Source organism: Giraffa tippelskirchi, chromosome 11 (genome assembly GCF_054371585.1).
Source record: "Giraffa tippelskirchi isolate mGirTip1 chromosome 11, T2T-mGirTip1v1.2.pri, whole genome shotgun sequence".
Lineage (NCBI taxonomy): Eukaryota > Metazoa > Chordata > Mammalia > Artiodactyla > Giraffidae > Giraffa > Giraffa tippelskirchi.
In genome coordinates this window covers 53,807,316-53,832,372 of record NC_137285.1, presented here as the reverse complement: position 1 = coordinate 53,832,372, position 25,057 = coordinate 53,807,316, and the positions used below count along the sequence as shown (strand labels likewise).

The 25,057-nt window shown below is 38.4% G+C and overlaps 1 protein-coding gene and 1 long non-coding RNA gene across 8 annotated transcripts in view; one reads left to right on the top strand and one right to left on the bottom strand.

Annotated features, from left to right (window-relative positions):
- SMARCA5 (SNF2 related chromatin remodeling ATPase 5) overlaps nucleotides 1-11,907 on the bottom strand; it is a 37,836-nt gene extending 25,929 nt beyond the window's left edge. For all 7 annotated transcript variants that reach the window (XR_014069272.1, XR_014069270.1, XR_014069271.1 and 4 more), the window contains exons 1-4: nucleotides 11,529-11,907; nucleotides 8,013-8,087; nucleotides 2,827-2,993; nucleotides 722-822 (exon numbers count right to left, since the gene is read on the bottom strand). Coding sequence is in view for 3 of the 7 variants with exons in the window: in XM_081543641.1 (XP_081399767.1) it covers nucleotides 722-822; nucleotides 2,827-2,993; nucleotides 8,013-8,087; nucleotides 11,529-11,705 (520 nt within the window). In the remaining 4 variants the exon portion in view is untranslated. The remainder of the gene's footprint in view (nucleotides 1-721; nucleotides 823-2,826; nucleotides 2,994-8,012; nucleotides 8,088-11,528) is intronic.
- A 374-nt stretch (nucleotides 11,908-12,281) lies between these two features.
- LOC145526884 (uncharacterized) lies at nucleotides 12,282-13,481 on the top strand. Its single transcript, XR_014069273.1, has 2 exons — nucleotides 12,282-12,591; nucleotides 12,831-13,481. It is a non-coding gene; the product is annotated as an uncharacterized LOC145526884 (long non-coding RNA).
- Nucleotides 13,482-25,057: the final 11,576 nt, after the last annotated feature.

Below are 25,057 nucleotides of genomic sequence, written 5' to 3'. Positions count from 1 at the left end.
TTTGCTCACAACCACTATGATCATACAAACTTGTCATCAAGTGAGAAAGAGAAAGGAGGTCAGAAAAAAAAAAATTACTGGCTTTCAATAAAGAAAACGGTGCCACCGGACAACCAAGAACATACATGCATGCGTGCTATGTCGCTTCAGTTGTATCCGACTCTTTGCAATGTCATGGACTGCAGCCTGCCTGACTCCTCTGTCCATGGGACTCTCCAGGCAAGAATACTTGAGTGGGTTACCATGCCCTCCTCCAGGGGATCTCCTGACCCAGGGATCGAATCCATGTGTCAGTCTCTTGCACTGGCAGGCGGGCTCTTTACCACTAATGCCACTTGGGAAACCCAAGACTATATATAAGTAAAACCTAAACCTGGTTAACCAGGAGAGGAGTAAAAAAGGTCTTTAACAAGTACCTTTTCCTACACATCTTTCTTCTCTGGGGCAAATATATGGCAAATTCCATTCCCATTTTTACATATATATTCAGGAAACAACAAGCACAATGGTGTTTTATGTCCTTTTGAAATACAGCATCACTATCATAATGATATACTATCACTTCTAGCCAAAAAGTATCTGAAGTTCATTTCACAATCAATAAATTTCAAAAGATTACTTAAAATTCCCTTTATAAATTACAGCCAAGAAAAACCCCAACATTAACCAAAGGCTACAAGGGGATGTATAAAGATGAAGTAATTAAATATATATAACATACATGATGGAGAGTCTTCAAACCGAGTGCAAACATTGGTTGCTTTGGAGCTTTCTGTTAATAATTCTTCATCTTCTTCTTGCTCTGTTCTTCGGTGTCGATAGCTGCCAAGTTTAAAATAAAATCAGACAATTTGAGTCTTGGCTTTAATTACCAGCTTTCAACCTAACAGTCAAGAGCCTGACCAATATTTCACAGTATCTTAAAAGGCATGTAAATTAAGACTATAGAGTAATTCCTTAGGTTAACCAGAACCTAATAAACATAAATGTGATAATCTAATTTTAATGAAATATGTATTAAGAAAAACCTCATAGTTTATATTTTAATGTTAAGTATTTTGCTCCCACCCCAAAAATTGTTCCCCCAGAAATCACATTTTATAAACTACAACTTTCACCAAAAGCTGCAGAATTTGCAGAACAGAGACTTTGGGCTTAGGCAATGACTCTTTAACTAGAGGTTCATCAGAATTACTTGAAGCTTTTTAAATACACATGCCCAGATTTTACATCCCAACAGAGTCAGATACAATCTCCTAAAAACTAATTTTTTGTAGCTATAATACTGCCAGATTTCTTAATCTCTTAAAGGATTTAGGTTAGTAAAACTACTTATCCCCAGTTTTCAAGTTTCCAATTATACCTGTATACTTTCAACAAATATTTTCATTTAAGTTAGAAAACAGTAGAGTATATTCCACTCTTGTGATCTCTAAATCTAAATTATTGCTTGATTTCTATTAAAACTACATGCTTTGTGGGAGAGGATCATCAGCCTTCCCAGAGAGAGAAACATTCCTCAGAAATGCAAGCGAAGGCAATAAAAAATCCAAGGATTTTTTTTTAATAGCTTTTTTTTTCAAATTTATTTGGCTGCACCAGGTCTTAGCTGTGGCATGCAGGATCTCCGATCTTTGCTGTGGCATGAAAACTCTTAGTTGCGGCATGTGGGATCTAGTTTCCTGACCAGAAGTGGAACTCAGGCCCTCTGCATTGGGGGTGTGGAGTCTTAGCCACTGGACCACCTGGGAAGTCCCTTCTTGACTGTCGTATGTTTAACTTCTTGTGCTTCTCTGCATTCTAATCTTATGAAAACAATTCAAAGATCTACCCCTCAACCCCAAGTTACTCTCCATAAACTAAGAGAGAATCTTAACTTTGCCCTTTTTTTTTAATAAAATCTCCTTCATAATATATTATCAAGATGACTGACTATTATGGTTGTTAAACTAAAGATAAAAGTTGGCATATGCTTTGTTACTTCGATTAATGGTTACTTTCAAGCAATGAGATCGCCCTAAATTTATTATTACTAACCAAACATCTTAGGGCTTCCCTCATAGCTCAGTTGGTAAAGAATATGCCTGCAACGCAGGAGACCCAGGTTTGATTCCTGGGTCGGGAAGATCCCTTGGAGAAGAAAATGGCAACCCACTCCAGTATTCTTGCCTGGAAAATCCCATGGACAGAGAGGAGCCTGGCAGGCTACAGTCCATGGTGTTGCACGAGTCGGACACAACTTAGCAACTAAACCACCACCTAACATCTTAGTTATCCAACCAGCACAAATTCTAAGAAAGAATCTATAATTCAACATGTAAGAATTACTTTACAAATTTTGCACCACCACCTAACAATGGCATCATACAACTTGACATTTCCCTTTATATAAAGAAACTAAGTATGTAACAAAAAATTTTAAGCAGACTATCATGACATAAATCATCATATCATCTATACACAAACACAGACTTCAGATAACAGCAGTACTCTCAATCCATGTACGTGGTTTAGGAACTAGAGAATGCCAAGTCAGATCTAAGTTCAAAGTCAGATTATTCTAATTCCTTCTGGAGGATATTAAATAGGCCACTTAACCTTTGCATTTGTTTCCACTCCAAGGAGAAGGTAACATCTGAATTCCATACTCAATCCATATAAAAATAAAGCATTATGCCTATTTTTATTTATTTATACATGTATGGCTATATCCTGCCAAGCCAACTGGGCCAAATAAATAACAGCACTATAACTATTTTTTTAATAAAATGATTTTGTGCTTCTAATGAAGTCTGGTGCAACTATTAACTATCAACTATTACTCACTCGCCAACTGATAGCAAGTTCTGTTTCTCATCCTTTTTTATTCGTGGGCGCCCTGGTTTCATCTTCAAAGGTGAGGTTGGAGTCTTCTGAGCAGCAGGCTGAATGAAATGTGCAAACAGTTCTGTCTGCTTTAATAAATACTCAAATCTATTTGCCCGGTCAGTTTGCTAGAAGAAATGTGAAAACACATTTTATCAGAATATCAATACAAATTCAGAAATCAAAGTTTCAACAGGTCTCCATACAACAATCTCAGCAATAAAAAGGAACTACCGCTACAGGCAACAACATAGATGAGATTCAAAAGTATTATACTATGTGAAAGAAAGGGAACATGAAGCTACGTATTATACGATCCAAAATTCTAGGTAGTAATTTTCTATATGAAATTCTAAGTAGTGATTTCTCAGAAAGGAGATCTGAAGTGTCAAAGGGATGAGAGCGGGAGCAGTCGTTTGGGGGATGACAGAACCATTCTACATCGTGACTGTACGGTGTTTAAATGGCCTCAGCTATTTGCCAAAACTCACTGAATTAAAAACATAAAACTGTGTGTCAGTTATACTTGAACGTAGTTGAAGAAAAAATATCAAATAAAAAAATAAAGACACGCAATACAGGTGTATTTATTCAGAAGAGGGAAAAATGCTGTGTCAAATTTTAAAACGCTATCAGGCTTGAAAAACATCTATTAAGTTCATGAAATATTCATTAACCCTATGTAGTTCTTAATACCATTTCTTATTTTCATATCAAACATCTGCTGCTTTGAGTATTTCCTATTATCACACAAAGAGAACAGAAGACCAAAAAAACTTAAGACTCTGAAATCAAGTTCTTATAAAAATAAAACAATGGAAATCTAGAGCCTTTAGACAACAGACTTTTTACAGACACATCAACAATTTGATTTTAAATAAGGAGAAACAAGAAAACAAGAGTTCAATAAACAAAGAAACCAGTTACTCAGTATCTCTACCTATAAAAGTTTAAAATGTCAACTTTACAATGAATCACAAAACATTTTACCTAGCAAACACCAGAGGTAGTCAAACATCATAATATTACAAAAGCTATGTGCTTTTAAAATGAAAACATAATCTTTAAACCTCACACCAATGTAAAACTGAAGCCCAATTTGACACTGCAGGCACACAGGGACAGTGTTTCACTGGATCACAAATGCAGCCCGAATCACACCACTACCCGCAGGTTGTCAGCATGCTCCTCCTCAGCAGCGTCCTACCAATGACAAGCTTCAGTCGTTTCTGTTCTAAAGTATTGAACTGAGATCCATATATACGTATTTTGCACAATTTCATTTTCTAATACATATATAGTAAAAGAAAAACCAAAAATATGCAATGAGAAGATGATGCCATTTAAAAAAGACTATTCTATTATTGTAATTATGTTTGATCAAGATAAATAAGCTCTGGAAATGAATTCAGATGGTCAGAGTGTAAGCGATTTTAAAGCAAAAGTTACTCTACAGTCCTCAAGTCACTGAACATAAATTCTCTCCTTTAAAAACATTTTCAAATCAACATTTTCTTAAATGACTATTCAATTCAAAAAATACTTTTGCGTGCAGGCCAGAAAAAGTATTTTGTTTCTTTATGAAGTTTTCATTATAGTACAATATTGAAAATAAAACATAACAAGTAAATTATGAAGATCGTCAGAAAACAAACTCAGAAGTAAAAATAAAGCACAGTAAGAACACATGGGAAGTGGGAATAGCACCAAATTTTAACCAGGATGATCAGGAAAGTGCCAACAAGAGATGATGTTTCACAGAGAAGGGAGCAGTCCTCCCAATTCTTAGACCTTATCACACCTCTCTAGTGCTCAAGATCCTTTAATGGTTCTAGATGTCTTAAGATGGTATTTTTTCAAACAGTGGTACATGATCCATCAGATCAGAAATATCCAATATCTTTGTTATCTTCTTCAAGGTCAAGTCTGAGAACTACTATCTTAAAGAACGAAGTATAAACTTCACCAGAGCTCTACAAAAGATTTCATAATTTCCAAAATTCTCTCACTGATTCAAGTAGTGGTGGAGTTACAAACTGTTGCAAAAAACCAAGGAGTTTAGAACATTTACAGAGTAAGCTTTCAGTAGAACTGTAGCAAAGCTTTAAGGGGATTAACAGGCAAAGACCTCATTGCTTGAAAAATGATAAGGTTAAGATAAAAATGACAAAAGAGGTGTAAAGAAAATGAACCTATAGACTCAGACACAGAGATTTGACTTGTGGTTGCCAAGGCAGAGGAGGGGAGGAGAGGGATGCACTGAGAATTTGGAGTTGATAGTTGCAAAGTATTACAGTTAGAATGGATAAACATCAAAGGTCCTACTGCATAACACAGGGAACTATATCCAACTTCCCTCAAATAAACCATAACAGAAAAGAGTATTTAAAAGACTGTATATATGTGTTAAACTAAATCACTCTTCTGTATAGCAGCAATAGACACATTATAAATCAACTATACTTCAATTAAAATAAGAGGTGTAAGGAGAAAAACTACTTCCTAAAAAGCAGAAACAATAAGATCAAGAACCTAAAAAGTAAAAATGAATCGTAAAATTAAAAGAAAGGTTAAAATCAATAGCCTTGGAAAAAGCATCTTTCTTTAAGAAAATGACCAGGATAGTAGAAGCCATACATGTTTGGAAATAAAGAGGAAATAAATTGACGATGGGCCTGCAATTCTTTGTGGAGGAAGACTGAAAGTGAGAACATGACAGAAAAGAAGTAGAAACTTAATCAGAGTGGCAAAATCTTAGAATGGCTAAATAGGATTGTTAGATATAAGACAGTGAAAGTCAAAGAAAGTGAAAACCACAAATTTATTCCAGTACAAATCAGCGTAATTACTTTTCTCAAGCAGTACTTGGCATCTTGGGTTCAAGAATGAAAAGTGAGTATCAAGACTTACCTATGAATAGGATCTAGCAGATGATAAAGGAGTCTGCTCAGAGGAAAACTGCTTGTCAAGGTCATGATTTTGAAAAAGGAAATTAAAGTAGGAGACTGAAAAATTTGTAGGAAGTGAGAAAAAAATTGCAATAAAAGGAGCTGTGGAGATGAGAAGCATTGTAAAGAACCACTGAAAACCTCCATTACATAATCTGATCAGTGTTATAGACTTCACAAAAACACAGATCTGGAAGAAGCTAGATCATGAGAAATGAGCCAAATGAAGATGCCAACGAAATAATTCATACAACAGAAGAATAATGAATAATAATAATGAATCACAGGGTGACGGGGGAAAGATAAAAGAAATATTTATGAAGTTAAATCTGCCAAGACTATTGAAACTATGACACACTATTATAAACAGCTTGGGTATTTATTAAGAAAAACTTTCATTCATCGAGAGAACACTAAGTAACTGTGTGGGAAAGAGATAACGAATTCAATTTCAGATATTCCTAAATAAGACTTACCAAAGGGATTTAAATGTTCAACAAGCAAATGAAAATACAATGATTGGAGGCATCTGAACTAGAGATAAATATTCAGAAGTACTCATTTAAAAGTGGCAGATGAAAACCAGTGACAAGGCTAAAATGTCCAAGAACAAATGTTCAAAATGTAATGAAGGACAAACGAATTATCAAGTAAATAAGGCACCATCAAAGAAAAAAGGTCTCTCAAGGCAAGAAAAAATTTTGTGGAGCGGCCAACGGTGTCAAATACAAGTATGATTAAAGAGAATGAAACTAAAACTAAGCCAAAGAATTGGCCATTAAAATTACTAGTACATTGCTTCTCAGCCTTTTGGCTAAGATTAAGTAGAGAATCACTAATATAGTGTTAATGACAGAATCTAAGTTGTGAAAGTTTAGAGGAATGACTGGGAAAAGCAAAAATGGAAAAACATCTTTTCTTCAAGTAAGACTGATAGCAAAGAAAGGTGACAGGACAGTTACAGATAAACACAAAATACATAATACAAAACGTAACAGAGATCATACAGAGTAATACATCACTTATACTTTACACATTACAATATGCATTATGCACATTATATATGTGTATACAGATACATATATGCAAACTTTTAGGACTTTGAAGCTATTTTTAGAAATTTCAAAAATATTTGCTGATATTGATGAGAAAGTCAAAGAACAAGGGGAAAGTAATACTTGTTAAAATCAGTATTCTATGTGCCAGATACTATTCTGGATGCTGAAAACAGACTAAGACACTGTTTCCAATCTTAAGGAGGACACTGTATTGTGTAGTGATGATATTCTTACACATGCTATTTTAACTTTTTAAGATTTAAAAAAAATTAAGTAAGTTTAATCTATATAAAGCACACAGAACAGGGACTGGTACATACTATTCATTCACTGTTAGTCATTATTATTTAATCTAAACTTAAATTCAAAGCTCTTTGCAGGTACTGGTTAACTCATGGTAAAATAAAAGATTCTCACGAGGATGTAAAATGTGAGCTGGGTCTTTTCCAAGTAAAAAATTCATATTCTCTTTTGTAAAGCTCTCATCCATATTATAAAAAGCCTGTAGGCAAGAAGTATTATTATTATATATAATATATATTTTTGTATTATATATTGTATGCATATGTGCATGAGTGCATGCTCAGTTGCTTCAGTCATGTCATATTCTGCAACCCTATGGACTGTCGGCTCCTCTGTCCATGAGATTTTCCAGGCAAGATCACTGGAGTGGGTTGCCATGCTCTCCTCCAGGGGATGTTCCCGAACCAGAGATCAAATCTGTGTCTTCTGCATTGCAGGTAGATTCTTTACCCACTAAACCACCTGGGAAGCTCATTGTGTATTATATACGTTATTATAAATTACACATGTATTACTCGCTTTATAACCAGTAGAGTACAATGCTAGACAGATGCAGAATAAACACATCTTGAATAGTTACTTCTCTGGTCTTTTAACTCATCTCACTCCCAATGCTAAATCTAAAAAGGAGTATTAATATAATCCACATATTTACATACTATGTGAATTCATGAAATACTTCTGTATTTGCTTTACATAATCAAGTAAGTCAAGTAAGATAAACGTTACAGTACTCCATGTTACACATATTTAAATTAAATATCTGTGCCTCAATTTTAGTAAACTGAATCACCTAATAAAAAGCTATTATAACTCTATTCATATACCCAGAACATACCATTTTTTCTTCATAGGTGGGATCTGGTTCTTGGATTTCTTTTTGCTTTCCAGGAGATGCATTGTCAAATACTTCCTGGTAAGAGGGAAAAACCACGGTTTGTTCTTCGACAATACTCAATACACCATTATTACAGTGATTTCAGCCCAAAACACATTCAAAGTAATACACTCCTGTCCTGAACTTCCTAGATACTTAAATGGCTGTCATCCTATCTGATAGGAAACCTTGATGCAAAATACGACAATAACTCACTTAACCCAAATACGTAAACAGCATGGCCACTGCCAAGATTAAAGCACAAGATTATTATCTCCAACATCCTAGAACAAAAATACTTAAAGAAAATCTGTTTTGTTTTCTAATCAAAAATTATAGAGCCAAATCGAACAATATAAATTGTGAAGGAAATGTTACCTTTTAGTAATAAAACTGCAGAATATACTGTACTACTACCCAAATGTATACCTGGGAACTCACATAGCCACCCTGATTTCCATCTTCTGAAACACTAAAAAAATTCATCATGCACCCTAAAGTGAACTAAAATTTGATTCCTTAATTGATAATAAATGTGCTATTTTTGCAAATTTATTCACCCTGACATTCAGAAAGTCACAAAAAACAAAAAAATAGCACCAACTTCACTGCAAAGTTCCACTCATCCATTAAAAGAACAGAAGAACAGCTGGTGAAAAGTACAATTTTCATTAATGATGTAATGATCTGTGGTGCTACATACAACAAAGTTACCTATGATTAAAAAGCTGAGGGGATGGGCCTGGTACAGCACTAATATTAAGAGACCAAATGATCCAAATTCAAGTCTAACTTCAGTGCTAAGACCTTTACGAACTTGTGTAACCTTAAGCTCATCACAAATCTCTGGTCTCCAGTGTGTAAGTGACAAAGCCACCTACCTAGAGTAATTCACAAAATGGTCCTGGGATACCATGAAAAGTAGAATATATCCTAAAAAAACAAGATGTGCTTTCCAATAGCAGTCATTATTTCTTTCACACTGTTAACTAAAACAGGCAAAAGATTTGGATTTAGGACTCTTGAGGTCATATGGCTTTTGGTATATAGTGTACCTACCTATCAGTCCAGGTAGGTATGAGAAATGAGAATGAACCAAGACAGGCCCCATTCAGGTTGCCAAAAAGATCATACTAATAAAAAATATGACTGCTCCCATGATCTACCAATACCAAGCAAAAAAAAAAATTAATCGAATACATAGGAAAGCTAACTAATGTTGCTAGGAAAGTGGGCTTTGTCAGAAAATAAATGATTTTGGAAAAATGCAGCTTAAAAAGAAAAAAAAAAATCACACTATAATGTGAAGGAAAAAACAAAAACTAGTCAGTGAAAACACTGGTAAAAGATAAAATCACTGATGTTACTATCCTGAGAAGGGAAAAATAATGAAGCCATTTTTCAATAAATAAAATTGTTAAACAACACATATTTTGTAAAAATATGACAGGGCAAGATATTCGGGGAAGGGTCAGCTTCAGAGCCAGATGCGGGTTCTATCACAGATTCTACTTACAAGAAGACTCAATTTCCCTATCTGGCAAAAATACTACTGACAGTCATCCCGTACCTGTTACAACCTTAATATTCATAGTTAAACTCTAATTCCACTTTATCTTAAAAACAGCAACTGAAAGCCAAAATATTTAGTTTAGGCTTTAAATTATTCTGCTTTCTTAGATTTCCTTAACACTTCTAGTGAGAGTTTGGTTGCTGCTCCAAAATTTGAATGACAGCCTCTTTTGAGAGGCTGACAACAGTGGACAGCAATTTGCAGAGAAGAGCAGTGCGTGCTCAGTCGCTTCAGCCTTATCTGACTTTGCCACCCCGCCAGGCTCTTTGTAGCTCACAGGCTCTTCCGTCCATTGGATTCTTCAGGCAAGGACACTGGAGTGGGTTGCCATGCCCCTGCTCCAGGGGATCTTCCCAATCCAGGGATCGAACCCACGTCTCTTTTGTCTCCTGCATTGGCAGGCGGGTTCTTTACCACTAGTGCCACCCTGGGAAGCCCTGAGAACTGCGTATTTAATGCAACTGCTTTGAGTGTCAAAGTTTCAAACCCCCTTAAACCAGGAAGCGGGGAATCCAAGTTAACCCTGGCAATTCAAAAGAATCACCTAAAACCTAAAGAAAAAGAAAACAAGCAACACTGACATGAACTGCAAACAAATTTCAAGTGGCTGAAAGCTACAGAATACCAGAGGTCCTATTCCACCAAAACCCACCCTCACCTGAAAGTTCTTTCAAACACTAGTAAAACGTTACTTCACCCTAGATAAGGCCGCTGGTTGCAGAGAGTAGGACACGACTGGAGTGACTTAGTATAGAACCCAAATAAAACTACCAAGCCAAATGCTCTACGGTAAACTGACCTACCCATTTCCTTATTCTGTTAATTCTGCAGCAACATTCCCTTTTAGAGCAGTATTACCTTCGCTCAATCTATCCAAGGATGGAAAAATTCCAGAAATCTCTGGGCTGCGACTATAAAATATCTCAAAACAGATCGAAGGCCAAGAATAAAATTGGAAGGAGCAAGCAACACTTTGTTCCCAGACATCGCAAAACCTTGGAGCACACCCAAGAGACCCGCCTGGCAGTTCCCCAATCTCTCCACTGTTACCATTCCCTGACCCGCCAGCCCCAGCCCAGAAGGTAGGGAGCCATAGAGAGCGGTACCAATTTTCAAAATAAGGCCAAGGCCCCCAAAGAGGAAATGCGCTGGTCTGAGAGCAAACTCATCGCCCCTCACTCACTAATTCATTCATCCATCCATCCATCCATCACCTCCCACCTCTACAAAATGAAATGGGGGCTCAAGACAGCTGCTGCCGCCTTGGTCGCTTCCCTTCCCCATGAACAGTGCCTGGGAGGAGCCTCCTCTCCCTCCAAGGGAGCAGCTGTGCCCCGCTTATCCCCACTGCGCCCTCGGCCATCCAGCCCTCGCCATTGTTTCTGCGGAACAGATACCGCCCCCGCAAAAAACGGGATGAAGAAAAGGAGGCCCAAGTCCTCGGATGCGCTGTTTTTAAATGCCTTCCCCACCCCGCCCGTCTACCCCCGTTCCTAGAGGAAAATTTCCCTCGCCGTCCCCCCAAGTTTAGCGGAAAGTAAAATCCAGATTCAGAGACGTGCGAGGGAATTATGGGAGTCCAGCTTTAAAAAAAAAAAAAAAAGGTAGATCCTCACTCGGCCTCAGTAATCAAGAACATGTGTCTAATAAGAGCGTTCGAGGATTTGGCAAGGTTCGCCAAAGAGACAAATAATACAAATGTGAAGTGCCAGCAATCCACTTGAGTTTGCCTGGATAGGGTAAGCGCAAAGGTGAGAGCATCATTTCCGACCCAAAGGGTCTGAGGCCGAGTTTGAGTGCCAAGGGGTGAAGTTTGGCTCAGCGTCTCCTCACTAGTACAGAGGCGAGGGAACCAGTTCCTCCTCCCCATCCTGCCCTCTTTCCACGCCACGAGCCGCCCTCACCTCCATCTCCGAGTCCGCGGGGCCGGCGCTGGCCACGGAGGGAGCCGCCTGGGCTGCGACGCCCTCGGGGCCGCCTTTGTTGCTGTGGTTGCTCCCGCTGCCGGCGGCCGAGGCTGCGGGCTTGGAAGGCGCGCTCTCGGGAGGCGGGGGTGGCGGAGGGTCGGCCGCGGACGACATGATGTTCCGTCTGCGTCACCCGCTGCTGCCAGAGGCCGGGCCCGGCAGGGAGGAGGAGGAGGAGGCCTAGGCCTGGGTGGCTACGTCGCAACGAGCAGATGGAGAAGCGAGAGGACTACCCGAAAGCCCCCTGCGCCGCGGCTCGGCGACGAGCCCAAACCAGGCCCAGCAACCTCCCCCTCTGGTCGTCCTCCTCTTCCGCGGGGCTCCGGGTTCGACCGGCGCTTTACCTCACGGCGGGAATCACGTCGACGAGAGTGGGCGGGGCCACTCGGGTCACTGAGGTCAGGGAAGGGGGGCTGATTCACAGGAGGGCGGAGGGTTGGGGGAAAAAGAAAGGAAAGCAAAAGAGGGACAGAGAGTGGGAACTGGCTTGGCTGCCTCCTCTTCTTCCTCTGGTAGATATCGTCTATCTCGCCAGCATTCAGGTCTACTACCTACGCCACCGACTATCAACACTCGCGAGATTGATAGTTGGCTACAGGATTGGGTTCCAAGTGCGCATGCGCATTCTCCCCTCCTTGCCCTGGGCCACGCCTCCTCCGACGCCCCCAGAGGGCTCTTGGGTAAGGAGTGGGCGGGGCCTCGAGGGAGAGCTTGGAGACGTAGGTTTGTGCGTCGGCTTCCCGGCATGACGCGAGCGCTGTCGTCCAGGCGTTCTTAACGGCTCACGGTCTACCGGCCCCTCGTCTGCTCTGCTTGGCAGGGATCTGCGGCACTCCCTGAAAACTTGCCCAGGTTTTGCGCCGCCTACTTCAGTATAGAGGCCTGTGCAGGCCTTAACACTTTCGCTGCCGCCGCTTATAGGTGTGACGCCAATGTGTTGAAGATGATGTGGATATCCTAGTTGACGCCTCTGTTTTTTGTCGTCTAAGCAAAAGGGCCTGTTAGTGTAATTTTTTTTTTATCTACACGTTAGCTGTATGAATCATTTCTAAGTTCCTTCTACTTCTCTTTGGTACAGAGTTAAACGATATTTTCTCTGAATTTACATGCTAAACAAGCAAACTGCCCATCACCATGTAAATGAGTAATTGATGGATAAGAGAGGCCATGGGTTGTATCTTTTTCTCAACCACTAAATATTAAAATGTACAGACTTATGTACATTTCTTTCTCCTTAAGAAATATTTCGAATAATCACCAGTGATTACGCCTTCTGTCTTCAACACAGCCTGTGGGTCTTGCGCACGGATCTGCTGCAGATTATCAAGAACATCGTGTTCTACTCAGTAGAAAATCGTACTGCTGTAAATTGTTACCTGCCCTGCACAGGCTCTTATTCATCTTTGTATCCCCATATCCAGTATTCTATCAGTATGTATTGAATAGAGAAGACACACGTTTCAAGAGTTAAGATTTGAGCAAACTGTTGATGAATTTCAAACAGAAGGGCTCTCCTTTGAATCTATAGCCTGCAAACTTTTAACTGATCAAATGATAATCTTTTAATTGCGATCTGGAAAAATGCCCCCCAGCCCATTAGAAATGCTATTTGTGAGACTATAAGGAACCATCTAAGGATATATGAACAGAAAAATACACAAATGATGTTTGTCGTAGTCTTCGCCTGTTACTGCAAAAAGCTAGCAGTAGTGAGTCCAACATAGAAAGTATGATTTTAAAGCTATTGTACACCCACGCAGTGAACTATTATTGATCTTTGACAACCACTAATGTAGAAGAGTGTTTATTATATAGTGTTAACTGAAAAAAATTAAGTTCAAAAACATCAATGAAACATTGGAAGGATAATCATAAAAGTATTGAAAGTGATTGTTGTTGGTGTGTATTTCCTAATTCTTTTTAGTTTGTATTTTTATTTTTTTCTAAAGTGAATCTGTGTATTACTATATTGAGCAAACTTATTTTTAATATTTAAAAAATACTTTTACCAGAAAAAGATTATGTGGAAGTAAAAAGTTAGTGTCTGAGGTAACAGACACTGACAGACACTCAACAAATGCTTACAAATATTTATTTAATATTGACATTAAGAAGAAAGCATAGAACATTTATTTAATATTCAGAGTATTTCTTCACTCTACAGGTAAATATCTTGGATCTTGGTTTGGAAATCCTAAAAATATACTGAATATGTAAATGGATGAATCTTGAAGCCTGACAATAACTTAAGAAAAACAGTAAAATTACCTCCAAAATGACACCTGTCTTTCTTAACATAGACATTTATACTATGCGTGAGTTTCTCATATGAGCATATGAAAGCTGTATGAGAATCCTGTGGGGGTATTACAGAGAAAAGATACTTAGAAGAAAGGAGGAAGAGGAAGCAATGTATGAACCCAGTAATCTAACCACAGGGACAGAGAAACATTTTGAGCAAGGTCTAGGAGCAGGGAGGAAAGGAAGCAAGGAACTACCAAAAAGACAAATGTCTGAAAACTGAGGTATAGGGACGTTAACTGAATGGCAGACAGTAGTGCCCATTTAGTGGCCAAATGACAAACGTCTATTGTTCTTCAAATGCTGACAGGCTAAAACTTCCAGCTGGTTCTGAAATTGATAGCATATAAGACTAGCAAGAGTAGGTTGGAGAGTCAGGCAAGTCTGGAATCTCGTGTAGGTACAAGAACTTAATATTTGTGTGAATTCAGGCAAATTACTTAACTTGTTTGAAGTTGGTCTTTTCCTCATCTTTTTATTATATTATTCCAACCTTATATTTGGATGACATTCTTATAATAATGTTATAATAATTATAATAATCATAAGATAATAGTTATATTAACCTAATTATAACATAATAATATCATAAGAATTAAATGAGATCGAGTATGCAGGGTGTTTAATACGGTGCCTGACATATACTGAGCTCTGGGTTCAAGTGTTAGGTATTCTAATACTGAAGGATCATAAGCCTAGGGTCAGAGTAGGGTCATCTGCTGTTTTCTTTAATAAGGAGGAGGGTAAAGGGAATAGTGTCACAAAAACGCTAGAAGGAAATACTTCTTTAAACATGTTCCCAGAAATAAGTACTATAATGTAACATCATGATAGTTTATCTCAAATATTCAAATACATGTTGTCTACACCTAAAATGCTCTCTGCTGGATTTAGTGTGCTAGAACGGTATGTGCTGTGCTGAACAGAGTGTAGCAAAGAGATAATTGCCAGAGGACCAAAGATGCCAAAGAGCTAGGACTCCTTCAACATTTTGGCCTTGAATGGTAACAAAAAGGATTTTATTAAGTTTATCAAGAACACAGGAGGAATGCTGAGCCTGTCATTATCACATGCTCATTTTATTTTGTGAAAGCCTAGGAAAGTAAGTCTAGTTACTACTTGACAACAATAAAACAGTATTGAGTTTGTCAGTATCTTAAGAATGGGCGTTTCCAACACTAGATACCAATGATCGCATGTACATCTTTTTCAGAATTCTCCTGCTTAGGTCATTTGCCACATGAGGGGATTTCAATTAAAGAAAAGTATTAAGTAAAGTTCCAATGCATCTCCCTCATGTTTGGTCACCAACTCATATCAGTGGGTGACTCTGTGCCTGCTTGGTGTTTGTACATGTATTTATGCCGTCATTTAAAATTGCCCCCCCCTACTATTTACAAGTTAAAAATTCAAGTTCTCTGTGCATTTCCTCCCTTGTAAAAAAAAATTTGTTTTCTTCTTACTTGAATGCTTACTTTCAAAAAAGGGGAATAGTCTCAAATCTAAGCTTCCATCTCAGGAGCCTAGAAAAAGAAGAGCAAAATAAATCCAAAGTAAGCAGAAGACTTTTATTTTTTTGGGCTCCAAAATCACTGCTGATGGTGATTGCAGCCATGAAATTAAAAGACGCTTACTCCTTGGAAGGAAGGTTATGGCCAACCTAGATAGCATATTTAAAAGCAGAGACATTACTTTGACAACAAAAGTCCATCTCGTCAAGGCTATGGTTTTTCCAGTGGTCATGTATGGAAGTGAGAGTTGGATGGTGAAGAAGGCTGAGCACCGCAGAATTGATGCTTTTGAACTGTGGTGTTGGAGAAGACTCTTGAGAGTCCCTTGGACTGCAAGGAGATCCAACCAGTCCATCCTAAAGGAGATCAGTCCTGGGTGTTCATTGGAAGGACTGATGTTGAAGCTGAAACTCCAATACTTTGGCCACCTCATGCGAAGAGTTTACTCATTGGCAAAGACCCTAATGCTGGGTAGGATTGGGGGCAGGAGGAGAAGGGGATGACAGAGGATGAGATGGTTGGATGGCATCACTGTCTCGATGGACATGGGTTTGGGTAGACTCCGGGAGTTGGTGATAGACAGGGAGGCCTGGCTTGCTGCAATTCATGGGGTCACAAAGAGTCGGACACGACTGAGCGACTGAACTGAACTGAACTGAAGCAGAAGAAAGGAAAAAATAAAGGCAAGAACAGAAATCACTGAAATTAAAATCAGAAAAAGTTAGACAAAATAAAACAAGGAACTGGTTCTTGACAGGATAAAATTGACAAAATGTTTGGAAAACTAACAAAGAAACACAAATCATCAATATTAGGAATTAAACAGAACCCATGGTTACTGACATTGAAAACATCAAAAAGATAAAGGGAATACTACAAGCACAAATTTGACAAATTAAATAGACCACTTTTTTGAAAAATAACTCAGACAATATGAAGTAGATAATTTGAATAGTGTTAAATACTATTTAGGAAATTAAATTCATAACCTAAAATCTCCCCAAAAGAAATCTCCAAACCCAGATGCTTTCATTGGTGATTTCTAGCATATATTTCTATACAATTCTACACAACTTTTATACAATCTCCTCCCAAAATATAGAAAAGGATGAACTTCCCAAATCATTTTATGAAGCTACTATAACCCTCATACCAAACCAAGGATATTGTATAAAAGAAAATGAAAGACCAATATCTTAATGAATATAGATGTAAATATCCTTAACAAAATATTAGCAAATACAATTATGCAATGTATAAAAAGAACTGTGCAAATAGAATTTATTCCAGAGATGCAAAAGTAGTTCAATATTTGAAAATTAATGTTATCTGCCAAATTAACAGGTTAGAGAAGAAAACTCACTTGATTATATCAAGCAATGCAGAAAAATCATTTGACAAAGTTTCAACATCTTTTCATAATAAAAAGTCGCAGAAAAAAAAAGTATATAGAGAGACTTCCTCCACTTGATAAAGAGCATCTAAAATGCATCTAAAAGAGCAACCCAACATGATACTTTGTGAGACTGAATGTTTTTCCTTTAAGATCAGAAACAGGCAAAGATCCTGCTCACCCCTGTGTGAGTGCTGGAAAGGAAAAATAAAACTCTCCATTTGCCAATGACACGATTATGGTAGAAAATCCCAAGAAATCTGCCAGAAAAAATCCAAAGGCCTAATAAGTGGATTCTGAAAGCTTTCAGAGTGAAGAATAAGCATTCAAAAATCAACTGTATTTCTACAAATTAGCAATGAACATGTGGACTCAGTGCAGAGGTTTTTCAACAAATGGTCCTGGAGAAATCTCCATGGGGTTGGGGGCTGGGGGCACGGAGGGGGAAGCAACCTTGACCTAAGTCTCACACTTTGTGCAAAAATTAACTCAAAATAGATAGTAGACAATGTAAAACAGAAAACTAAAAAATTTTAGAGAAAAATAGGGGGAAATGCTAAGGATCTAGGGTTGGGCATAGAGTTCTTTATCTTTGACACCAAACGCATGATCAGTGGAAGGAAAAATTAATAAATTGAATAAAAAATTAAAAGCTTTTGCTCTATAAGAGACTGTCAAGGAGATGACAAATTGCAGAGTGGGAGAAAAATATTTACAAACACATGTCAAATGAAGATGAGTATCAAATATATAAAGAACTCTCAAAATTCAACAGGAAAAAAAGCAAGCAGTCTATGTAAAACATGAGAAAAATAAATGAAGAGACATTTCACTGAAGAAGGCATACAGATGGCAAATTAGCACATTAAAGATGTTCAAAAGCATTAGTCATTAGAAAAATGCAAATTAAAACCACAGTGAGATATTATTTCATACCTAACAGAATGGCTAAAATTAAAAACAATGACAACATCAAATGCTGGTGAGCATACTAAGAAAATGAATCAGTCATACATTGCTGGCAGAAATGTGGTGCTAGGGAGCTCATAGACCCAAAACCCTGAGAATGGGTGCTTTAGGAAAAAACTATTTTCCTCAAAAAACAAAAGGATGTGCACAGTTGTATTTCTCTGAAACTATTGCTCCTAAGTATGTGATCCCAATCATTTGCTTTAATTGTAACTTTTAACCAAAGAAATTTTATTTTCTAGAAAACTAAAGGGTAAGTCATTGTGAACTGTATGATCTGCATTTTAGCAAACTAGCAGACCTTATGAATACATAGAACACAACTTTCTACAGCCACACACATCCTTTGTAAGGCTTCACAAAGTGGCAAAAGTAAGCATGTTCATTTAACAGACACAAAGAAATAGTCTCTTTGTAGCGTTTAAAATGCAAAGTGAAATGGTATACACTGAAAATTATGCTTAGTGATCAATGTTTCAATGTCATATCTTAGAAATGATTTAGGCATCCAAGGAGTATCTGGGAATCAATTTGTTACAAGTCTAAGGTATTAAGTTATCTAAGTAAATTATCCTTAAGCTAACATACTGTAAAATGTAGCTTCTATTGAAAATCAGAATAATAATTCATTTTGGCTGGAATTCAACTCAAGTCTCTGCTGGTAACCACTGTGGGATATATTTTTATTCATTTTCCTGCATGTCTCTCTAGAATGGCTTTCTCCACTTTCTCTTGGTTTCTGTGCTCTTGAGTACAATGTATTTGGTTTGTCCCAGTTTCCAGTTGGCCATGCATTGTAGTACTTCATAGATTACTATCAGTGTTTCAACTTCAAATTCCTAGTGTTGGGAAATGGATTAACCCAGCTCAGATCAGATGCTCATTCCAGATTTATTAGGTGTTAAAAGCAGTCCAGCAGCTAGACACAAATATAGTTACCCAGGTCTGCCTCTTGAGCAGGAGCCAGGATGGGAGGCAGGTTCTCCGAAGAAGAAGTTAGAGATGCAAAACATTGACTGGCATCTCCAGCATGTGTTTGCAGTCTATATGCGTCACAGAAAATTAAAATTTTTATTAAAAAAAAATCTGCTCGTGTTCCCATTCAAGCACTATGATTCTTTAAATTTTCGTTCATGGTTTAAATTCCATCAAAGTTATCAATTCTAAGCTCAATTGCATTTGAAGTACATTCAGCTAAATTGTATTTGAAAAATGTTTTGTGAGAGCTTTAATTTCACATCTTAGCTCTTTAAGTATGTGTATGTGTGAGTGTGTGTGCTCAGTCATGTCCAGCTCTTCCTGATCCTATGGACTGTAGCCCACCAGGCTCTCCCGTCCCTGGGATTTTCCAGGCAAGAGTACTGGAGTGGGTTGTCATTTCCTTCTCCAATGCATGGCAGTAAAAAGTGAAAGTGAAGTCTGGAGTGGGTTGCAATTTCTTTCTCCAGGGGATCTTTATAAAAAGAGATATAAACTTAGTATCTTGTCAATTCTAAAACTTCCTTCATCAGCTTTCGACCTCTCTCAAAATAGATGCTCTTCACAAGTGTTGAAGGTAATCTTCTGTCCACAGTAAATGCCCCAGAGGGCTTGGGAGGGGAAATTCCTGTCACTTGGTTACCAGTCAAGAGACCACTGAGTTGCATTCTTAAAATAGCCCCACTTTTGGTTCTGCCCTGGGAAGATGGACTACTTCAGAGCCAAGCTAGAGGAAGGAAGTGGAGATTATGTTATGTCTCACATTCAGACATTAAAGAGAAGGCAGGAAGTTGAAGGGGGCATCCATTCTCTATTTTGTAAGAGAAGCAGGAATTATGGAGCAGGGACCTTGATTTTGCAAGAAGTTTGTAAGACTAACCTTTGCAGGCCACTCTTGCCTGTCATTTTTATCACTTTTTGGTGCACACTTCAAATCTGAACTCTTTTACCACTGAATTTTCTTCTTCTATAGTCCTTTCAGCACTTTGAATTGATGAACCACTGATATTTGGAAATACTCTGAATTTTTTTGCAAATATTTTAAATTTTTTTATTATTGGAAGATAATTGCTTTACAACATTGTGTTAATTTCTGATGTACAGCAACAGGAATCAGTTATATGTATACAGATATCTTCTCCCTCCTGAGCCTCCCTTTCACCCCACATCCCCACCCCACCCCTCTAGATCATCACAGCATAAGGTTGAGCTCCTTGTGCTATACAGCAGGTTCCCACTATTTATTTTACACGTGGTATTGTATACAAGTCAATGCTACTATCCCAATTTATAGTCCAAATTTTAATTCTGGATTAAACTCTCAATGAAGTACTTATTTTCATGATGCTGTAATTTCCTTTATGAAACTGGTAAATCTTCAGTTCAGTTCAGTTCAGTCGCTCAGTCGTGTCCGACTCTTTGCGACCCCATGAATTGCAGCACGCCAGGCCTCCCTGTCCATCACCAACTCCTGGATTTTACCCAAACCCATGTCCATCGAGACAGTGATGCCATCCAACCATCTCATCCTCCGTCGTCCCCTTCTCCTCCTGCCCCCAGTCCTTCCCAGCATTAGGGTCTTTTCCAGTGAGTCAACTCTTTGCATGAGGTGGCCAAAGTATTGGAGTTTCAGCTTCAACATCAGTCCTTCCAATGAACACCCAGGACTGATCTCCTTTAGGATGGACTGGTTGGATCTCCTTGCAGTCCAAGGGACTCTCAAGAGTCTTCTCCAACATCACAGTTCAAAAGCATCAGTTCTTTGGCTCTCAGCTTTCTTTATGGTCCAACTCTCACATCTATACATGCCATGACTTCCCTCTCCTGGGAAAGTTTTATAGCTAGGAGGAAGACAGAAAGTCGACATATACACACTACTGATACTATGTATACTGACAAAATAGGTAACTCATGAGAACTTACTGTAGCACAGAGAATGCTCTGTGGTGACCTAAATGGGAAGGAAATCAAAAAAAGAGAAATACGTATACACATGACTGATTCACTTTCCTGTACAGTAGAAATTAACACAACATTGTAAAGCAACTATACTCCAGTAAAAATTAAAAAAAAAAAATAAAACAGTCAGCACCAAGACGAACCTACACAAACCCTAATCCATTCTTTTCCTGCATATATTTACCTTCCTACATTTTGCAGCCCTTGAAAGCCTAAAAGCTAATCCTTTGTCTTGTCACTTCTCAGCAGATATATTGTTCTTTTGTTAAGATACTTCAGAAGCTCAAATTCTAAGCACTCCCTTTGAATTACTCTTCACTGAGGTTTCTCCTGCATTATCTACACAACATATTAATAAGCTGTTAGGTTTTTCTCTTGCTAAGCTTTTGTCAGTCTAATATTGTAGGGCCCCAGACAGAGAACTTTGGGTTGTAGAAAGAACATTTTTTTCTTCCCTAGCATTGCCACAAATATATATGTCATGTTTCAGAAAAAGAAAGATACACTTTTAATAAATTTGTCTTCCAATTTTACTTAATTAATTTCAAATGAATTTATATACACAAATATACACACACGTAGGGCTTCCCAGCTGACGCTAGTGGTAAAGAATTCACCTGCCAATGCAGGAGACCCAAGACACACAGGGTTTCAATCCCTGGGTTGGAAGATCCCCTAGAGGAGAGCATGGCAACCCACTCCAGTATTCTTGCCTGGAGAATCCGTTGGACAGAGGAGCCTGGTGAGCTACAGTCCATAGGTTCGCAAAGTCAGACACTACTAAAGCGACTTAGCACGCCTACAATCTTCCATCAGAGCACAAACGTATACACAAACACTCACTACACAATCTTCAGTTTAGAAAAATGAAACATCAACTTATTCTTGAACCTTTAGCTTGGACTTACAAAGATCCCAGGTACTCAGAGGAAGGTAAAATTTAGATGAAAGGAGGTTTGTACTTTGATGAAGATGATACCTAACCCTTATTTGTTAGCTACATGCATTGTGCCAAGGGCTGGTCCAAGTATTTTATTAATATAGTGTTAACTTATTTGGCCCTCACATTGTTACTGTTGTTGTTTAGTTGCTAAGTTATAGACTGTAGCCTGTCAGGCTCCTCTGTCCACAGGATCACATTGCTGCTGCTGCTGCTGCTAAGTCACTTCAGTCGTGTCTGACTCTGTGCGACCCCACAGACGGCAGCCCACCAGGCTCCGCCATCCCTGGGATTCTCCATTAGCCCTTGAGAAAAGGGTAATATTTGTTGCCATTCTGCAGAGAGAGAAATAGACACAGAAGATAAAGTGGTTTATACATTGTATAGCCAATGTGTGATACAGCAGATAAGTTAGACCAAATTATGTTAGAGTAAAAGATGAAACCCTACAGTTCAAGGCTGGTAGCTTATTATGAGTGTGGAAATCAGTGAAGGCTACACAAATGAGAACAAACAGAAGTTATTTATTCAGAGCTGACTATACCACGGAAGTTCACAGCCATCGCTTGCTCTAGGCGGAGTGGAAAAGCTTTATAGTGGTACGTTCTTATCCTGCCTGCTACACAGCACCACCTTAAAAAAAAAGAGGGGGGGGGTACCTGTGTGCCCAGCTCTCTGGTGAGGGAAAAATTCAAACACAGGAATGAGGAGATGGAAAATACAGTTTCAGAAGAGTAATACTCAAAGCCGAGCATATCCCCAGGGGCATGTCAACTCAGCTCCAAGGCAGATATCAAGAAAGGGACTAAATATTCCAGTTGAAAAAAAAGATTGCCAGACTGGATAACGCAACATAATTAGTCTAAATGCCACTTATAAGAGACACATGTTAACATGAGGATTCTTGAAGACTGAAAATAGAGATAGAAACAGATAGTGCTTGCAAATACTTACCCAGAGCAAACTGTTATCACTATAATGCTGCTAAGTCACTTCAGTCGTGTCCAACTCTGGGCGACCCCATAGATGGCAGCCCACCAGGCTCTGCCGTCCCTGGGATTCTCCAGGCAAGAACACTGGAGTGGGCTGCCATTTCCTTCTCCAATGCATGAAAGTGAAAAGTGAAAGTGAAGTCGCTCAGTCATGTCCCACTCTTTGCGACCCCATGGACTGCAGCCCACCAGGCTCCTCCATCCATGGGATTTTCCAGGCAAGAGTACTGGAGTGGGGTGCCATTGCCTTCTCCATACCACTATAATAACAAGAAGCATTACTAGAAATAAAAAGGGATACTTCATAGGGATGAAAGAAGCAATTTACCAGGAAAACATAAAAATTCTGTTTCTATGGATCTATTGACAAAGCCTCAAAATACACAGAGCAAAATAATTAGAGAAATCTATCATCAAGTGGGAAATTTCACATTCTTTTCTGAGAAACTGATACAAGAAGCAGCAAAAAGAGTCAGTGTGGATAGATGTAAAACTGATATCAAGCTTGACCTAATTAACATGTGTATAAAACTGCACCTGCCAACTGTAGGTGCTCATTCTTTTCAGGAACGCATTTGCCGAATTTGAGGCTATGCTGAGTCATAAAGCAAGTGTTAATAAATTTCAAATATGTGAAATCAAGAGCATTTTCTCTGATCATACAGGAATTGAGCTAGAAAGCAGTAATTTAAAAATTACTATAAGTCTCTCATGTTCAGGAATTAGTCAGTGTAACTCTGAGAAAGTAAAAATGGAAATTACAAAATATTTTGAACTAAATGGTAATAAAAATACGACATTCCAAAATTGTAGAATAATAGCTAAAGCCAGAATCAATAATCCAAATATTCATCTCTGTAAATTACAAAAAAACTCAGCAAATTAAATTCATACTGAAAGGAAGGATATAGTGAAAGTAATATTAGATATTAATGAAAGAGAAAAGAGATGTACAATAAGTATCAGCATTGCCAAAAACTACCTCTTTGGAAAAACTAATAAAATTGACAAATCCCCAGAAAAGCCAAGTAAGAAAAGTGAAAGCACAGTAAAATAACAAGAATGAAAAAAGCATTACTACAGAGTCATCTGTCATTTAAAAGACAATAAAAACCTATTATGAACATTTTTCTAAGAATTTGAATTTTTGTGAAAAGGACAAATTTCTAGAAAAATATGAAATCCAAAACTGACAAAAGGACAAGTAGGAATTTTGAATAGTTTTCTGTTTGTGTGAACTATTCCTGTTTCTATCAGTCTTCTTGGGCTCTGAATTCCATCCATAGCCATTTCAAGGAGTTTACTCCTACAGTTAGTCCTTTTTTTTTTTTAATTATGTATTTATTTGGTTGCGCCGAGCCTTAGTTTTGGCACTTGGGATCCTTGATCTTCACTGCAGCACGAAGGATCTTTAGTTGCAGCATGTAAACTCTTAGTTGCGGCATTTGGAACCTAATTCCCTGACCAGGGATTGAACCTGTGCCCCCTGCCTTGGGAGGAGTCTTAGCTACTCTCCAGGACCACCAGGGACGTCCCCAGTTAAACCTTCTCTTCTCTGTATCATAGATTCTTTTTTTCCTTCTCTATTATATCTTCGCCACCAGCATGTAAACATGGGTTAGTGTCTGATACTCTAAACACATACACACACACACACACACACACAACTATCTCCTCTGATATCTTTGATATCACATCCCTCCTCAATATTTTTTTAATCTTTTCATAGAAAAGTTTCTTGAAAGGGCTGTAACACTGATTGAAGCCTGTACTTCGGCACCGCCTGGACTGCCCTGATCACACGCTGTCTCCAGCACTGTACTCAAAGTGCTTGTGTCAATCAGTGATTTTCATGGCGTCAAATCAAATGGCTGTTTCTCTGTTCTTGTACCTCTCAGTAGGATTTCACATTTTCCTGAAATACACTGTGTTCATAAGACTACAAACTCCTGGTTTCCTTCCTGCTTTACTACCCATTCTTTCTCCTTTGCTGACTCCTTGTCCTCTGCTTGATTTCTATGTGTTGGACTTAGTCATGCAATCAACTCTCTTTTTCTAACTGCACATTCTCCCTAGGTATTCATCCATTTCCAGGATTTTGTATACATCTATACTGTGAGGACTCCCTACCATGTATCTTTATGTGTGCGTGTGTGTGTGCTGTCATGTCTGACTCTTTGTGAGACCACATACTCACAAAGCCTGCCTGCCGGGCTCCTCTGTCCATGGGATTTCCCAGGTGAGAATACTGCTGTGGGTTACCATTTCCGTCTCCAGTCCATCTTCCCAATCCAGGTATCCAACCTGAGTCTTTGGTGTCTCCTACATTGGCAGGCAGATTCTTTACCACTGAGCCACCTGGAAAGCCTATATATATCTTTTATCCACTCCCTGAGATTTTATCACATTCAATAGACTGTCCA